At 43.5% G+C, this 18,347-nt stretch overlaps 1 protein-coding gene and 1 non-coding gene across 2 annotated transcripts in view; both read left to right on the plus strand.

The window, feature by feature from the left end:
* Positions 1 to 5,358, plus strand: part of LOC130277614 (dnaJ homolog subfamily A member 4-like) — a 32,350-nt gene extending 26,992 nt beyond the window's left edge. The window contains exon 8 of the mRNA XM_056528325.1: positions 4,939 to 5,358. Coding sequence (XP_056384300.1) covers positions 4,939 to 5,151 — 213 coding nt within the window. The 3' untranslated portion in view covers positions 5,152 to 5,358. The remainder of the gene's footprint in view (positions 1 to 4,938) is intronic.
* A 6,762-nt stretch (positions 5,359 to 12,120) lies between these two features.
* On the plus strand, positions 12,121 to 12,192 carry TRNAP-UGG (transfer RNA proline (anticodon UGG)). Its single transcript has one exon. It is a non-coding gene; the product is annotated as a tRNA-Pro (tRNA).
* The last annotated feature ends 6,155 nt before the right edge of the window (positions 12,193 to 18,347 follow it).

Below are 18,347 nucleotides of genomic sequence, written 5' to 3' on the forward strand. Positions count from 1 at the left end.
TTAAATAAAAATAATGTACAAAAATAAACATAAGTGGTATCGCTGCATGTGGAAATGTCCAGACTATTAAAATATAATGTTAATTAAACCGTACGGTGAACGATGTAAAAAATAGTCCAGAATTGCTCATTTTTGGTCACTTCATATGAGAAATCTTTTATAAGGTGATCAAAAAGTTACATCTATTTCTGGGCTTGGCTCGGGCATAAAAGCAGCTATCTACAGCTCTCCGGCTGCTAATAGTCTGGCATGCTGCGATCACCGTGGCCGCTATTAAACCATTAGATCACCACTGTTTAAGTTGACAGCAGTGTCTAAAGGGATCTTATATCCATCCCTGGTGGTCTAGTGGGGGGGGGGGGGGATCAGACTATTTTGGTTGAAATGTATTTATTTTGTGTTAAAATGAGTGATGTCATTACAAAGAGTAATTGGTTGCCCATAAACAAGCCGTCATATGGCAATGTAAGTGGAAAATTTAAAGACATATGGATATTAAAATAGCAAAAATTAAAGAGTTTATAAGTCTGCAAGATTTTCTGCATCTTATGCAGATCCTTTTCTTGGCTCGGGAATAGCTTAGGGTGAGGCCTAAATAGTCTTTCCACAATCTTTGCACAAATCAGTAGTACAATCAAATGTAACAAACTTTCAGCTCCCTGAGGGGATCAGATTAATTGCTGCCCACCCATAGATGTCTATAGAGGGGATTGGTGGAAGAGAGTTAGATACAGAGGCCACACTACCATATACGGAGGGTTATAGCTCAGACCAGTTGCTAGGTCACAACTGCAGTGCTCTATAATGCCTGACCTCTAGTCTGAGGGGTTTCTATGCATTATGTGGATGTGTGCTGTGGATGAGAGAATCATAGCTGCTAGTCTCCACCCCCTAGCCCAAGAACAACTGAAAATTAGTGATGGAGCCTAAGGTGAATATGTCATATATAAATTAGGCCACATTTAAGGGACATTTCAGGGCTGCTTCCGGGGTATATGTTAGATTCTATTTAAAAAAAAAAGCACTCAAAAAATAAAGGGGGAATCTTACTGTGTCTTCATTACTCCAATATGTACAGGCAGCGACCTGTACATGTTGGGATACTCTCAAATTCCAATATGTAACATATTGGGGGCATTTTAATAGATTAAACATATTCTACTAGTGAATATATTTAGTCTATTTTTCTGTACATATACTTTTATATGCAAACTAGCTATCTTCCAGAGGTAAGTGCCTGCTCTCTGGTACCTATTGGAAGCAATGTCTCTGCAAGTCAATACTTGGCCAATTTTTTATTGTCTTGAAACATCACTGGGATTATTAGCCAATCCAGAATCTCTTCCAAAACCAAGAGACATCCATCTGTAGACAGTTAGTACAGGGTTCTTGTCCCTTGTATTGTTGAAATCATCCATTTGATCTACTTGAAGGGGTTATCCAGTAAAAAAAAATGCTTTCAATAAAAGTGCCAAGGTTATATAATATTATAAAATTGTGTACTTGCATCCATCACTCCCCTGATGCCTCCGTTATCACATTGCCCGGTCTCCAGGAGCTGCAGACAATACCTCACATTGCCACTCAGACACTTTCTGACCAGAGTGGTGTCCCTCCACAGCTAGTGATTGGCCATGCAGCCATGTGATGTATTGTCTACAGCTCCAGCAAGCAAAGTTTACTGGACATCGAGTGATTTGATACTGGAGGCTGTGGGAGTGCAAAGGAGGTAAGTACAGGCTCTTTTTATGTTATCAAACAGCCAGGGCACTTTCATTGTAAAACTTATATATTTTTTTTCTTCTTTATAACCCCTTTAAATCTTTACATTACAGTTAGACACATGACATGGATGTGGAGAAGGGGCCTGGCCAAGCACTTGGACACATATAAAAAGTTTTTGTTACATATTTCTCAGTTTTAATGACAAAATAGTAAATAGGATCAAAGCAAGTAAGGAGATTAAGGAAATGCTAGAATAGGTTATACACTGCTCAAAGAAAAATTAAGTGAACACGAAGATAACCCATCCTAGATCTGAATGAGCTAATCGTATGAAATACTTTCGTCTTTACATAGTTGAATGTGCTGACAACCAAATCACACATAAATTATCAATGGAAATCAAATTTATTAACCCATGGAGGTCTGGATATGGAGTCACACTCAAAATCAAAGTGGAAAACCACACTACAGGCTGATCAAACTTTGATGTAATGTCCTTAACCCCTTAAGGACCAAGGACGTACCGGTACGTCCTTGGTCCTGCTCTTCTGATATAACGCGGGGTTACACAGTAACCCCGCGTCATATCATGGCGGGCCCGGCGTCATAGTGAAGCCGGGACCCGCCTCTAATAGCGCGCAGCGCCGATCGCGGCGCCGCGCGCTGTTAACCCTTTAGCCGCGCGCTCAAAGCTGAGCCGCGCGGCTAAAAGTGAAAGTGAAAGTTCCCGGCTAGCTCAGTCGGGCTGTTCGGGATAGCCGCGGCTAATCGCGGCATCCCGAACAGCTGACAGGACAGCGGGAGGGCCCCTTCCTGCCTCCTCGCTGTCCGATCGCCGAATGACTGCTCAGTGCCTGAGATCCAGGCATGAGCAGTCATGCGGCAGAATTGTTGATCACTGGTTTCTTATGAGAAACCAGTGATCAACATAGAAGATCAGTGTGTGCAGTGTTATAGGTCCCTATGGGACCTATAACACTGCAAAAAAAAGGTGAAAAAAAAAAGTGAATAAAGATCATTTAACTCCTCCCCTATTAAAAGTTTGAATCACCCCCCTTTTCCAATAAAAAAAAAAAACACAGTGTAAATAAAAATAAAAATAAACATATGTGGTATCACCGCGTGCGGAAATGTCCGAATTATAAAAATATATCATTAATTAAACCGCTCGGTCAATGGCGTGCGCGCAAAAAAATTCCAAAGTCCAAAATAGTGCATTTTTGGTCACTTTTTATATCATTTAAAAATGAATAAAAAGTGATCAATAAGTCCTATCAATGCAAAAATGGTACCGTTAAAAACTTCAGATCACGGCGCAAAAAACGAGTGCTCATACCGCCCCATACACGGAAAAATAAAAAAGTTATAGGGGTCAGAAGATGACAATTTTAAACGTATTAATTTTCCTGCATGTAGTTATGATTTTTTCCAGAAGTCCGACAAAATCAAACCTATATAAGTAGGGTATCATTTTAATCGTATGGACCTACAGAATACATATCAGGTGTCATTTTTACCGAAAAATGTACTACGTAGAAACGGAAGCCCCCAAAAGTTACAAAACAGCGTTTTTTTTTCAATTTTGTCGCACAATTATTTTTTTTCCCGCTTCACCATAGATTTTTGGGCAAAATGACTGACGTCATTACAAAATAGAATTGGTGGCGCAAAAAATAAGCCATCATATGGATTTTTAGGTGTAAATTTGAAAGAGTTATGATTTTTTAAAGGCAAGGAGCAAAAAACGAAAATGCAAAAACGGAAAAACCTCCGGTCCTTAAGGGGTTAAAACAAGTCAAAATGAGGCTCAGTAGTGTGTGTGTGGCCTCCACGTGCCCGTATGACCTCCCTACAACACCTGGGCATGCTCCTGATGAGGGGGCGGAGGTTCTCCTGAGGGATGTCCTCCCAGACCTGGACTAAAGCATCCGCCAACTCCTGGACAGCCTGTGGTGCAACGTGGCATTGGTGGATGGAGCAAGACATGATGTCCCACATATGCTCAATCGCATTCAGGTCTGGGGAATGGGCGGGCCAATCCATAGCATCAATGCCTTCCTCTTGCAGGAACTGCTGACACACTCCATCCACATGAGGTCTAGCATTGTCTTGCATTAGGAGGAACCCAGGGCCAACCGCACCAGCATATGGTCTCACAAGGGGTCTGAGGCTCTCATCTCTGTACCTAATGGCAGTCAGGCTACCTCTGGCAAATTCATGGAGGGCTGTACGGCCCCCCAAGGAAAAACCACCCCACACCATTACTGACCCACCGACAAACCGGTCATGCTGGAGGATGTTGCAGGCAGCAGAACGTTCTCCATGGTGTCTCCAGACTGTCACGTCTGTCACATATGTTCAGTGCTTTCACCTGTGAAAAGGAGAGCACAGGGCGCCAGTGGCGAATTTGCCAATCTTGGTGTTCTCTGACAAATGCCAAACATCCTGCTTACAGCCAAACACCCACCTGTGGACGTCGGGCTCTCATACCACCCTCATGGAGTCTGTTTATGACCGTTTGAGTGGACACATGCACATTTGTGGCCTGCTGGAGGTCATTTTGCAGGGCTCTGGCAGTGCTCCTCCTGCTCCTCCTTGCACAAAGGCGGAGGTAGTGGTCCTGCTGCTAGGTTGTTGACCTCCTATGGCCTTTTCCACGTCTCTTTCCTGATGTACTGGACTGTCTCCTGGTAGCGCCTCCATGTTCTGGACACTATGCTGACAGACACAGCAAATGATCTTGCCACAGATCGCATCGATGTGCCATCCTGGATGAGCTGCACTACCTGAGCCACTTGTGTGGGTTGTAGACTCCGTCTCATGCTACCACTAGAGTGAAGGCACTGGCAGCATTCAAAAGTGACCAAAACATCAGCCAGGAAGCATAGCAACTGAGAAGTGGTCTGTGGTCACTACCTGCAGATTCACTCCTTTATTGGGGGTCTCTTGCTAATTTCCTATAATTTCCCCCTGTTGTCTGTTCCATTTGCACAACAGCATGTGAAATTGATTGTCAATCAGTGTTGCTTCCTGAGTGGACAGTGTGATTTCACAGAAGTGTGATTGACTTGCAGTTACATTGTGTTGTTTAAGTGTTTATTTTTTGAGCAGTGTATTTTTACATTCATAATAAGCAGTTGGGAGGTGAAATACTAACATGTACTTTTGCTAATGATGACACGTGTACTTTTCTTATTACATTCTTTCTTTTAGGTGACTTTCCCAGAAAACAATTGGCTTCCAACAAGCAAGCTCCCTCTTCTGGAACGTTTGCTTCCACCCAGAGAAGATGTGATGGTCACTGATGACATGGAAGTTGTGGAGCTTGTGGAATTTGATCCCAAACAGTACAACAGAGAATTCAGAGGAGAGGCATACCAAGAGGATGAAAGACCGAGAGGAGGTGTTCAGTGCCAAACATCATAATACGCTAAAGTGTGGCTGAAAGTGTATGTTGTTCTGTGTTCAAATGGCTTTAAGTCAGATGAAAATATATTTGACCAGTGGATCTTGTGTTAAATAAAGACTTATTTTTTTCAGTTATTACCAATGAAAAGGTAAAAAAAACTACTGCAATATTCACATGTCTACCTGAAAAATACTTGATATTTTTGCACATTATATGTTATTTAACATATTCAGATTTGTTGTTTTTGTTTTGTTTTTTTGTTTTTCTAATAAATTATGAAAATACCATAGTGTTTACATTTTTTTTGTCACATAGACCATGCATATTCAACACTTGGGGCAGGGGAGCATTGTAATTTCTTAGCTTTTGGGGTTTAATGACCTTGTATTCAAAGAATGCTATGCTAATGTGGCTATTAGCCATCTGCTTTGAAGCGTTCTCATCTGTGTTGTCTTCCCGGAGTACCCTTTTAAGGCTAGGTTTTCATTAAAATGTATTTATTTTATTTTTTAACCTGGGGAAAAAAAGACTTCCACAAGTACCACCTTGAGGGTAGATTCACAAGAGCGGATTTACAGCGTATTTTACTACTGCTTTATACTATTGGTTGTCTGAAAGCTGACTTCCCCTCATGGCATAATTTTGGGCTTGTTGGTTTTGAGCCTCTATTGGTTTGATCAGCTGAGTAACTTTAAGAAATACTGACTAGTACGTTGATGGTGTTGCCCCCCCGCTGGCTAGCTGCCTCTGCCTCCCGGAGTGAACGTCCTAAGCCCACCCCTGCTATTAGCATATTCATTATCTTCAACTCCACATCCTAGTGACATGAATGCACAGGTCACGTGAACGCCGGAAGATTTCTTACAGCAGAGCTCTCACGTCATCAGGACTTGAGAGCCGTTTGAAATCTTCCGGAGCATGTGCTCTGCACAGAGTGCTCCACTCATGTGACCTGTGACTCTACATCACTAGGAGGTGGAGTTGAAGATAATGAATATGCTAATAGTGGGGGTGGGCTTAGGACGTTCACTCTGGGAGGCAGAGGCGGCCAGCAGGCCGGGGCAACGCCTTCAATGTGCTAGTCATGTATGAAATACTGGAACTTTACAGGCAAATATCTTGGCAGCCAGTGGACCAAAAAAACGTGAATCCTTTTCACCCACACTATAACTCAGTGTATTGGGTTTAGTGTGGGTGAACAGGCTGACATCGATAGGCTGGGTTTACACATGTGGCAAAACCAGGGGTTTATGGTTTTATAAGATTTACCTGGATTTGCTTCCATTGAAGTGAATGGTAGCTGAGCTGTAGTAACACACCACGGCCACTATGCAGCGTAAAGATTGAAGGCTTCTGTGTTTACATCTGGGCACTGTGTGTCTGTGCCAAACAGTTGGTCTGTGGACCACAGATCTATTTTAGGGGAAATGTTTTATGGGCCATATTACATGGGGTGATTGTTGTCTGAACAGCCTGATATCCCCCTGTGGAATAGGCCGAACGATTAGCAGACATGAGAGCAAACGCTTGTTATAGGGATAGGGGATAAGTGTTAGATTGTGAGGGTCCAACCACTGGGGCCCCCTGCAATCTCCTGAACAGCGCCCCGACTCCCTGCATGAAACTAGCATTTTCAAGCACCACACAAAGCGGCGGCCGACATGCCCCCTCCATGCAGTTCGATGGGAGAGCTGGACCACTGCTTTCGGCAATTTCCAGCTCTGCCATAGCTTCGTGCAGTGGTCAAAATGGTTTGTTTCATGTAGGGAGCCGGTGCGCCGTTCGGGAGATTGCAGGGGGCCCCAGCGGTCGGACCCATTGCGATCTAACATTTATCCCCTATCCTTAGGATAGGGGATAAGTTGTTACATCCCGGAGTTATCCATTAACCCCTTTCCTTAATAAAATTTTGAATCACCCCTCTTTTCCCATAAAAAATAAATAAAAATGTAAACAAAAATAAACATGGTATCGCTGCGTTCTTAAATGTCCTAACTATAACAATATAATGTTAAACAGCACGGATCATAGTGTATATGTTAAAAAAAAAAAATATCTAAATTCCAGAATTGCGTATTTTCTGATCACTCTGTATACACAGAAAAAATTTATAAAAAGCGATCAAATAGTACAATCCAAATAAAACTGGAGATCACAGCGCAAATTATAATCCCTCACTCATCCCCATATACGGAAAAATAAAAAAAGTTTTAGGGGTCAGAAGAAGATAATTTTAAATAGGCTAAATTTTTTAACCTGTTGGGGACGGAAGGCGTATGGATACGCCCTCGCGTCCCGGTTCTTAAGGACTAGGGGGTACCTGTACACCCTCCTGTTCGCCAGGTGGTGATCGGACCGGGATGACTGCTGATATCTATCAGCAGGCATCCAGTGGCAATGCCTAGGGGGGCCCTGAGACCATAAAGGATAGGAGCGAGGTGGCAGTGCTGCTACCTCCTCCTATCCCCTGCCATTGGTCGGTCAGTATGACCACCATTGGCTGTTGGGGGGGGGGGGGGGGGGGTGTTAGAGATAATTTCCCCCACTCTGCCCACCGATCATGAGTGCGAGGAGGGGGGATCATGGTCGGCTTACCCGGTCCGGCGACATGGAGCAGCTGCATCGACAGCAGCAGGAGGAGTGCGGCGTAGAGGAGGCTGCAGTGAAGATTGCGGTAAGTGATCTTCACTGTGGTCTTCTAAAAGCTGCAAAACTATAACTCCCAGCATGCCCACACAGGGACAGTGTAAGGGGGTGTATATGTAGTGTTTTACCCTTTATTATGTGTTAGTGTAGTGTTTTTAGGGTACATTCGCACTGGCGGGTTTAGGTGAGTTTCCCACTAGGAGTTTGCTCTGCGGCAAAAATGTTGCCGCAGCTCAAACTTCAAGCAGGAAACTTACTGTAAACCTGCCCATGTGAATGTACCCTGTACATTCACATGGGGGGGGGGGGCAAACCTCCATCTGTTTCAAAACTACAACTCCCAGCATGTACTGACAGACCGTGCATGCTGGGAGTTGTACTTTTGCAACAGCTGGAGGCACACTGGTTGGAAAACCCTCAGTTAGGTTCTGTTACAAGAAGGTTTTGCAACAGCTGGAGGTACACAACTACAACATCCAGCATGCCGAGACAGATGTTTGCTGTTTGGGCATGCTGGGATTTGCAGTTTTGCAACATCTGGAGGGCTACAGTTTAGAGACCACTTCACAGTGATCTCCAAACTGTGGCCCTCCAGATGTCGCAAAACTACAAATCCCAGCATGCCCAGACAGCAAACTGCTGTTTGGGCATGCTGGGAGTTGTAGTTTTGCAACATCTGGAGGACCACAGTTTGGAGACCACTATGCGAAGTCTTCAAACTGTAGCCCTCCAGATGTTGCAAAACTACAATTCCCAGCATGCCCAGACCGTCAGGCATGCTAGGCGTGTAGTTCTGCAATATCTGGCCCTTCAGATGTTGCAGAACTACAACTCCCAGCATGCCTGGACAGTGTGGGCATGCTGGGAGTTGTAGTTTTGCAACAGCTGTAGGCACACTGGTTGGGAAACACTGAGCTAGAGTCTGTTTCCTAACTCAGTGATTCCAAACCGTGTGCCTCCAGCTGTTGCAAAACTACAACTCCCACAATGCACTGACAGACCGTACATGCTGGGAGCTGTAGTTTTGCAACAGCTGGAGGCACATGGGTTGGAATCACTGAGCTAGAGTCTGTTTTCTAACTCAGTGGTTCCCCACCAGTGTGCCTCCAGCTGTTGAAAAACAACAACTTCCAGTATTGCCGGACAGCCATAGACTGTCCTGGCAGGCTGGGAGTCTTGCAACAGCTGGAGGCACCCTGTTTGGGAAACAGTGCTGTAGGGTTCTCATTTAGGAAAACCCCGTGGGGCCAAAATTACCCCAGATTTTTCATTTTCACAAAGGGTAATTAGAAGAAAAGACTCCCAAAATTTGTAACCCCATTTCTTCTGAGTAAGGAAATACCCCATATGTGGATGTAAAGAGCTCTGCTGGCGAACTACAATGCTCAGAAGAGGAGGAGCGCCATTGGGCTTTTGGAGAAAGAATTTGGTTGGAATAGAAGTCGGGGCTTTGTGTGTTTACAAAGCCCCCTGTGGTGCCAGAACAGTGCCCCCCTACCACCACCACCACCATATTTCGGAAACTACACCCCTCACAGAATGTAAAAGGGGTACAGTGAGCATTTAAACCCTATGGGCATTTGACAGATCTTTGGAACAGTGGGCTGTGCAAATGAAAAACACTCTCCAGCTGTTGCAAAACGACACCTCTAAGCATGGACTGACAGACCTTGTATGCTGGGAGTTGTAGTTTTGCCACAGCTGGAGGCACACTGGTGAGGAAACAGCGAGTTAGATAACAGACAAACTCAGTGCTTCCCCACCAGTGTGCCTCCAGCTGTTGCAAAACTACAACCCCCAGCATGCACGGTCTGTCAGTGCATGCTGGGAGTTGTAGTTATGCAACATCTGGAGGGCCACAGTTTAGAGACCACTGTATAGTGATCTCCAAACTGTGTCCCTCCATATGTTGCAAAACTACAAATCCCATCATGCCCAGACAGCAAATGGCTGTGTGGGCATGCTGGGAGTTGTAGTTTTGCAAGATCTGAAGGGCCACAGTTTAGAGATTCCTAACTGTGGTCCCCCGGATCTCCAGACCACTTACCCAGATCGCCGTCGCTGCACCGCCGTCGACATGACCATGCCATGATCGCCGCCAATGCTGCCGGATGATGTCATCGCTGCTTGGATCTGGTGAGCTCCACCGTTCCCCCGCTCTGCCCGGACATCCATGGGTGGGCAGAGCGAGCAGGGGAACTGAACTTTAACCTTCAGGGGGATCAGGGCTCTGTCGGACAGCCCCGATCACCCTTATTTTCTAGGTCACCGGAGACACGTATGGCCTAGAGTCGCCGCAAATCGCTGGTCTGAATTGACCAGTGATTTGCCACGATCGCCGACACGGGGGTCTCAGGACCCCCCTCGGCGATGTCACGGGATGCCTGGGCATACCTGTACGCCCTACGTATCAAAGAGGTTAAAGGGGTACTCTGGTGGAAAACTTTATTTTTTTTAAATCAACTGGTGCCAGAAAATTAAACAGATTTGTAAATTACTTCTAATGAAAAATCATAATCCTTCCAGTACTTATTAGCGGCTGTTTCCTACAGAGGAAATTCTTTTCTTTTTGGATTTCTTTTCTGTCTGTCCACAGTTCTCTCTGCTAACACCTCTGTCCATGCCAGGTACTGTCCAAAGCAGGAGAAAATCCCCATAGAAAACATTCTGCTTTGGACAGTTCCTAAAATGGACAGAGGTGTCAGCAGAAATACAAAAAGAAAATAATTTCCTCTGTAGTATTCAGCAGTTAATAGGTACTGGAAGGATTAAGATTATTTTACAAATCTGTTTAACTTTTTGGCACCGGAGTACCCCTTTAACCTGTTAAGGACCCATGACGTACGATTACGTCATGAGTCCGCTCCCGTTCTATAATGAGGGCCATGGCCTCTAACAACGGCCGGGACCCTTGGCTAATAGTGCGCGGCATTGATCGCGGTGCTGCGCGCTATTAACCCTTTAGACGCGGCGTTCAAAGTTGATTGCCGCGTCTAAAGTGAAACTATAATGTTGCCGGTTGGCTCAGGGAGCTGTTATGGATTGCCGCTGCGAAATCGCGGCATCCAGAACAGCTTACAGGACAGCCGGAGGATCCCTACCTGCCTCCTCGCTGTCCGATCGCCGAATGACTGCTCAGTGCCTGAGATCCAGGCATGAGCAGTCAAGTGGCAGAATCATCGATCAATGGTTTCCTATGAGAAACCATTGATCAATGTAAAAGATCAGTGTGTGCAGTGTTATAGCCCCCTATGAGAGCTATAACATTGCAAAAAAAAAAGTGAATAAAGATCATTTAACCCCTTCCCTAATAAAAGTTTGAATCACCCCCCTTTTCCCATTTAAAAAAACAGTGTAAATAAAAATAAACATATGTGGTATCACCGCATGCGGAAATGTCCGAATTATAAAAAATATATCATTAATTAAACCGCACGGTCAATAGTGTACGCGCAAAAAAATAGTGTATTTTTGGTCACTTTTTATATCATGAAAAAATGAATAAGAAGTGATCAAAAAGTCCGATCAATACAAAAATGGTACCGCTAAAAACTTCAGATCACGGCGCAAAAAAATGAGCCTCATAATGCACCATACACGGAAAAATAAAAAAGTTATAGGGGTCAGAAGATGACAATTTTAAACGTATAAATTTTCCTGCATGTAGTTATGATTTTTTCCATAAGTACGACAAAATCAAACCTATATAAGTAGGGTATCATTTTAATCGTATGGACCTACAGAATAAAGATAAGGTGTCATTTTTACCGAAAAATGTACTGTGTAAAAAAGGAAGCCCCCAAAAATTACAAAATGGTGTATTTTTTTCAATTTTGTCTCACAATGGATAGTTTTTTCCGTTTCGCCATAGAATTTTGGGTAAAATGACTGACGTCATTACAAAGTAGAATTGGTGGCGCAAAAAATAAGCCATCATATGGATTTTTAGGTGCAAAATTGAAAGAGTTATGATTGTTTAAAGATAAGGAGGAAAAAACTAAAATGCAAAAACAGAAAAAAAACGGGTCCTTAAGGGGTTAAGGATGCAGTAATTTTTAATTTATTCTTTTGGCGGAATCCGCTTGGATATGCATTGCCGTCTATGGAGACGGTGCTTGTCCGAGAGATCCTAGCACCGGCTGATTCAGCCGGTACCCGCAGCAGACAGATGGGATTTGGTAGTGTGAATGGGCAATTACATTGCTGCAATGAATCTTATAGCTTACAGTTACCATCCTCACAATAGAAAGCATATCATAAGAATTTTCTGTGCCATATTGCAGTCTCTGAATTTTGATAGAAGGAACATAATCAAAGTAAGTCTCTTCTTTCCTATAGCTGGCTCGTTGGTCTAGGGGTATGATTCTCGCTTTGGGTGCGAGAGGTCCCGGGTTCAAATCCCGGACGAGCCCAACTTTTAATTATTTTTTTTTCCCCTCCAAAATCCTGTGATAGTTTACATATAAATATATATATATATATATATATATATATACATACACATACATATCTTGCTTATTAAATTATGGATAATTCGTTTTTACTACGCAGTGATCTAAAACCTACTGTTCTCATTGTGGTATTAACTAAGACATAAGAACATATGAGTCATTACACGTAAGAGCCCTTCAGTGCAGCAAGTGCCCGGCTACGTTGTGGTGTCCCTGTATTAACCCCTTCATGACCCAGGGTTTTTCCATTTTTGCACTTTCGTTTTTTCCTCCTTACCTTTAAAAAAACATAACTCTTTCAATTTTGCACTTAAAAATCCATATGATAGCTTATTTTTTGCACCACCAATTTTACTTTGTAATGACATCAGTCATTTTACCCAAAAATCTACGGGGAAACGGAAAAAAATTAATTGTGCGACAAAATTGAAGAAAAAACACAATTTTGTAACTTTTGGGTGCTTCCGTTTCTACGCAGTACATTTTTCGGTAAAAATGACACTCTCTCTTTATTCTGTAGGTCCATACGGTTAAAATGATACCCTACTTGTATAGGTTTGATTTTGTCGCACTTCTGGAAAAAATCATAACTACATGCAGGAAAATTTATATGTTTAAAATTGTCATCTTCTGACTCCTATAACTTTTTTTGTTTTTTGCCGTATGGGTCGGTATGAGGGCTATTTTTTTGCAACGTGATCTGAAGTTTTTAGCGGTACCATTTTTGTAATGATCGGACTTTTTGATCCCTTTTTATTCAATTTTTAGTGATATAAAAAGTGACCAAAATACGCTTGTTTGGACTTTGGAATTTTTTTTGCGCGTACGCCATTGACCGTACGGTTTAATTAATGATAGATTTTTATAATTCGGACATTTCCGCACGCGAAGATACCACATATGTTTATTTTTATTTTTATTTACAGTTTTTTTTTTTTAAATAGGAAAAGGGGGGTGATTCAAACTTTTATTAGGGAAGGGGTTAAATGATCTTTATTCACTTTTTTTTTCAATTATTTTTTTTTTGCAGTGTTATAGCTCCCATAGGGACCTATAACACTGCACACACTGATCTTTTACATTGATCAATGGTTTCTCATAGGAAACCAGTGATCGATGATTCTGCCGCTTGACTGCTCATGCCTGGATCTCAGGCACTGAGCAGTCATTCGGCGATCGAACAGCATGGAGGCAGGTAGGGATCCTCCGGCTGTCATGTAAGCTGTTCGGGATGCCGCGATTTTGCCGCGGCGATCCCGAGCAGCTCCCTGAGCTAACCGGCATTAGTTTACTTTCACTTTAGACACGGCATTCAACTTTGAACGCCGCGTCTAAAGGGTTAATAGCGCGTGGCACCGCGATCACTGCTGCGCGCTATTAGCCATGGGTCCTGGCCGTTGCTAGGTGCCGGGCCCGACCCGCTATGACGTGGGGCCACGCCGTGGCCCCACGTTATAGAATGGGAGCCGACCCATGACATACATGTATGCCATGGGTCAGGAAGGGGTTAAAGCGAGCTCACTATTTCCGCCGCAAACAAGGGGGCCGAGCTGTGAATGTTACCTCATGAAACCGCTATGGTCGTTTACTACGCCGACCAGCCGGCGCCTAAAATGCAGAGAATCGCTCCAGTCAGAGGCGAGTCACTCTATGCCGTCACACGCTTGTATCTCCTAGCTATGACGTCACGCCATTATTTGGACTGGGAAGGGAAACAATGCAATGAAATGTACCTAATGCTCTAAACTTCTAAAATATCACCTCTTTACTGTATAAACCACTGTTTCTCAAGCAGAGTGCCTCCAGCTGTTGCGAAACTACAACTCCCGGGCATGCTGGGAGTTGTAGTTTTGCGCGATCTGACGGCACCCTGCTTGAGAAACAGTGACATACATTCTAAAAGGTTTCATACAGGCTGAAATCTGGCTAAAAAGAAATAAAAAAAATAAAACTTTGCTCGCCCACTAATTCGCCGCCGCTTCCATGGTAGCCATTTCCAGCGAAGGGGTGTGTAAATTTTTTTAATGACATTTTTTTTTTTACCCTGGTCCCAATATCTATAATACATTTTATAACACCACATTGTTTATTCTTGAGCTTTTTTTTTAGTTTTGTTTTTTTTTATTCTTTTTGTTTTTGTTTTTGTTTTTTGCAGCCACAATATATAAGACGAACTTTGAAGAACAACGGCTGTCCGGGCATGCTGGGAGTTGTAGTTTTGCAACATCTGGAGGTCCGCAGGTTGAAGACCACTGTTAGAGGAAGTTGTACTCACCTGTCCCCGCCGCTCCGGACCGTCACCGCTCGTCACCGCTGCCCGGGATGTCGCCGTCCATCGCTGTCGCCGCGTCCCCGAGGTGTCCCCGACGCTCCCGCAAAGCCTCTGCTTCCCCGGCATCCTCGCTCTCTGTTGCCGCCATCACGTCGCTACGCACGCCGCTCCTATTGGATGACGGGACGGCGTCGCAGCGACCTGATGACGTCGATGGAGAGCGCCGACGATGCAGGGGATCCTGAAGAGGACGCGCCGGAGCCCCGAGGACAGGTAAGTGATCGTCAGCGGACCACATAGGGCACCGTAAACGGTTATCCGGTGCCAGCTGAAGCAGCCTGCACTGCCGGATAGCCGTTTATGTGATGGCCCCGACATACAAAAGCATCGTATGTTGATGCTGCCTTCAACATGTGATGGTCTCTGAGAGGCCATCGCATGTTGAAATTATCGTATGTCGGGGCCATCGTAGGTCGAGGGGTCACTGTGTATATATATATATATATATATATATATACATTGCCATTTAAATGCAAAGAAGTGAAAAATGAAAGCCTGGGATATGTAAAAAATATATATATTTCTGCAGCAAATGTTAATAAACTGGGGGAAAGGCAATTGCAAATGTGTTCTGGTCCCCCATAAACTATGCTCAAAGTACCTTTGGCCTACCCTGCAACTATGAGAGATCCCATAGTGCCCTGGTCCAGATGGCATCCTCCTTATGCTGTGTCTTTCTAACAAAAGAAGCTGGAAACATATGCTGGCTGTGTACAAACTCATTTCTGAAGGCTCAATTGGTGCCTTGCCATAGCATAATGCTACCTCCATTGTGCAGCACTTGGCCACAAACCTACTCCTGCTGGATCCTAATCCCATTGGTAGTGTACAGTGGGGTTAATATGGCTGAAGAATTCAGGAAACTGCACCCTGCAAGCCCTACTAGTTAGCTGAACACTGCACTATTATTGGGAGATGGACAGCTTCATACTTACCATCACTCCTGCTATATCTAGTCCCTGATGGACATACATTGTTGTAGCCCAGAAGCATACGCTACACTATACAGTGGCCATGCAGGATTATAGATGTAAATATTACTAATAATCTGGCACTAATAAATCAATAGTACAAAAAAAAAATACCAGAGAAAAAATATTTGCTCCTCTTATCAGGCTCGTTTCTTGCTTCCCCTCCTAAGCACATTGGGGGAGATTTATCAAAACCTCAAAACCATAGGAAAAGTTGCCCAGTTGACCATAGCAATCAATCAGATAGGTTCTTTCATTTTGCAGAGGCCTTGTTAAAGATTAAAGCGATCTGATTGGTTACTATGGGCAACTGGACAACTTTTCCTCTGGACAGGTTTTGATAAATTTCCTCCTTTGTTTATTCTGACAGCTCAGCTCACTTAAGTAACAGGTTACAGCTGCAGACAAAAGTCTATGGAGAGGGAATGGGTAAGGGGAGGGAAGAGTGGCTGGAGAAAAATATTTTACCCAAGTTCTATATTACCAGCTTAGGCTGCTCAGCACTGCCCTATAATGCCCTCCATGTTGCAAATGCTTCTGTGGGTGGGAGTCATAAAGACATAGGGGAGCAGGATCCTCTCCTGAAATATGGTGAAAAATGCCATATACAAGTTATATAATGGTCAGAATAGTGCCGCTCCTCATGTATACACCCAATGCATCTTATCCTGAAACCCTGTGTACAATTTTACAATAGTTCTCTCACACTAAAAACAAGGTCTTAAAATGGTTTGAAGAAATGGAAATTTAAGAAACAAGGTACATTTACATTTTGTTTCTCACCTGATATACAATGGCCTAGTAAGGACAATGATAAGGATACAGAGTAGTTTCATGTCAGTTCAACAGGTCATTAACATAACAAAAGAAACTTCACATAATGTAAAAATCAAGACTTTGTCACACCCAAAGTGGGAAGACATACAGCCAGCAGTGTTTTGGTTGCATTTCAATGTAAAAGCCCAGGATATGTCCATCAAAAAGAATTTTATTTTTACATTTGTGTCAATAAAGTTTTTAGGGGAACAAGAAGTTTGTCACATATAGAAGATGTTGTGAAAACACCATGTGAAAGGTTCTGATGGTGCTGTAAGTGCAAATCCAAGTTCTTGAGGAGCTTAACTTAAATGCTATTCAGGCTGGCTTCATGGGGACACCATGGCAGAAATCAGAGGGACCCTATTAAAGTCACTGGGGTCCGTTTGGTGCCATTTTTGCCATTTTTCTGCAGGGACATAGCAAAACAACAAAGGAAACAATGCCAATGTGAATCCAGTCTAACTGAACAGGTTTGCTGCCGGATTTTCACCTAACATAGCTTTAATTATACCCCATGGCGGACATCAAGAAGCTTTCTTGTAAGTCATAGGAAAGCCCTAGCCTTACATCTCAGACATGCACTAGGGACAATTTTCTTAGGAAGCTATCTATCAGTATACTAAAATACAAAAACAAAGGGATAAAGACATCAAATAGTGTAAAGTTATGTAATTTTGAAGCATGGTTAAAGGAATAGTGCTGAAAAACGTATCCCCTATCCTAAGCATAGGGGATAAGTTTCAGATTTTGCTGCAGATTTTCTGCAGTGCATTTGACCGCAATGGGTAACAAAAAAAAGTGCATACGTCCCAAACTAAGTCACTTGGTGACTCCGTTTGGGCCATTAAAATGAAATTCACAATCCAGTTTTTAGTAGGATGCTGACAGATACCTCTGATGGACAGCTAAAACACAGTGTGGACTTAGCTTTAAAGGAGTAGTCCAGTGCTGAATAACTTATCCCCTATCCTAAGGATAGGATACCTTTCAGATCACGGGGGATCCGACCGCTGGGGCTCCCTGCGATCTCTCATATGGGGCCCAGGTAGCCCACGGGAAGGAGGCGTGTTGACCACTGCACGAAGGGACTTTTTGATAAATTTTTATATAATTTTTTCCTTGGATGTGACCAAACCCCCAGCAATGCTGGCATTTTTTTTTTTTTTTGTTTATGGTATTCACTGTATGGGGTTAATAATATAAGATTTTATTATTTGGACAATTATGCATGCAATGCATGCATGCCAAATATGTTAATTTGGGGGGAAGATGACTTTTCTTTATTTGGAAAATGGGAAAAAGGGGTCATTTAGGCAGGCTGTAATAGAAGACTTACAATCGCAGTAATGAAGACCTTAAAGGGGTACTCCACCCCCTAGACATCTTATCCCCTATCTAAAGGATCAGATGTCTGGTCACGGGGGGTCCCGCCGCTGGGACCCCTGCGATCTCTGTGCAGCACCCAGCGTTCATTTAGAATGCTGGGTGCGGATGGCTGGGGTTGTGACGTCACGGCTGTGCCCCTCGTGACGTCACACCACACTCCCTCCCATAAACTTGAATTGAGGGGGTGTGACATCACGAGGGGCGTGGCAGCCGCCTGCTCCAAGCGTTCAGAACACAATGTTCCAAACGCTGGAGCAGCGGAGTGCCTCTTTAAGAAAGTTGGCCAACTGCCTAGCTGCTACTGACAGCGGCATCTAAGAGTGTTAGCTCCGATGCTGGTTGCTAACTGTGGCTCCTAAGCCTACACCAGGAGCCACAGGGGTTAATCAAGTTTTTCAGTTTTTGTTTTTTTCCACTTTAAAGAGAAAAATGGGTAGCAAAAAAATTCCAAAAGCCAAAATTTCAGATTTTTGGTCACATCATATCACAGAAGAAAACATAATGAAAAGTGATGACATATATACGCAAAAGTGGAACTGTTTAAAACTACAGCTCATGGCGCAAAAAATAAACCCCAACACCGCTCCATAGGTTAAAAAAAATAAAAA

The sequence above is a fragment of the Hyla sarda genome, chromosome 1 (assembly GCF_029499605.1).
Source record: "Hyla sarda isolate aHylSar1 chromosome 1, aHylSar1.hap1, whole genome shotgun sequence".
Lineage (NCBI taxonomy): Eukaryota > Metazoa > Chordata > Amphibia > Anura > Hylidae > Hyla > Hyla sarda.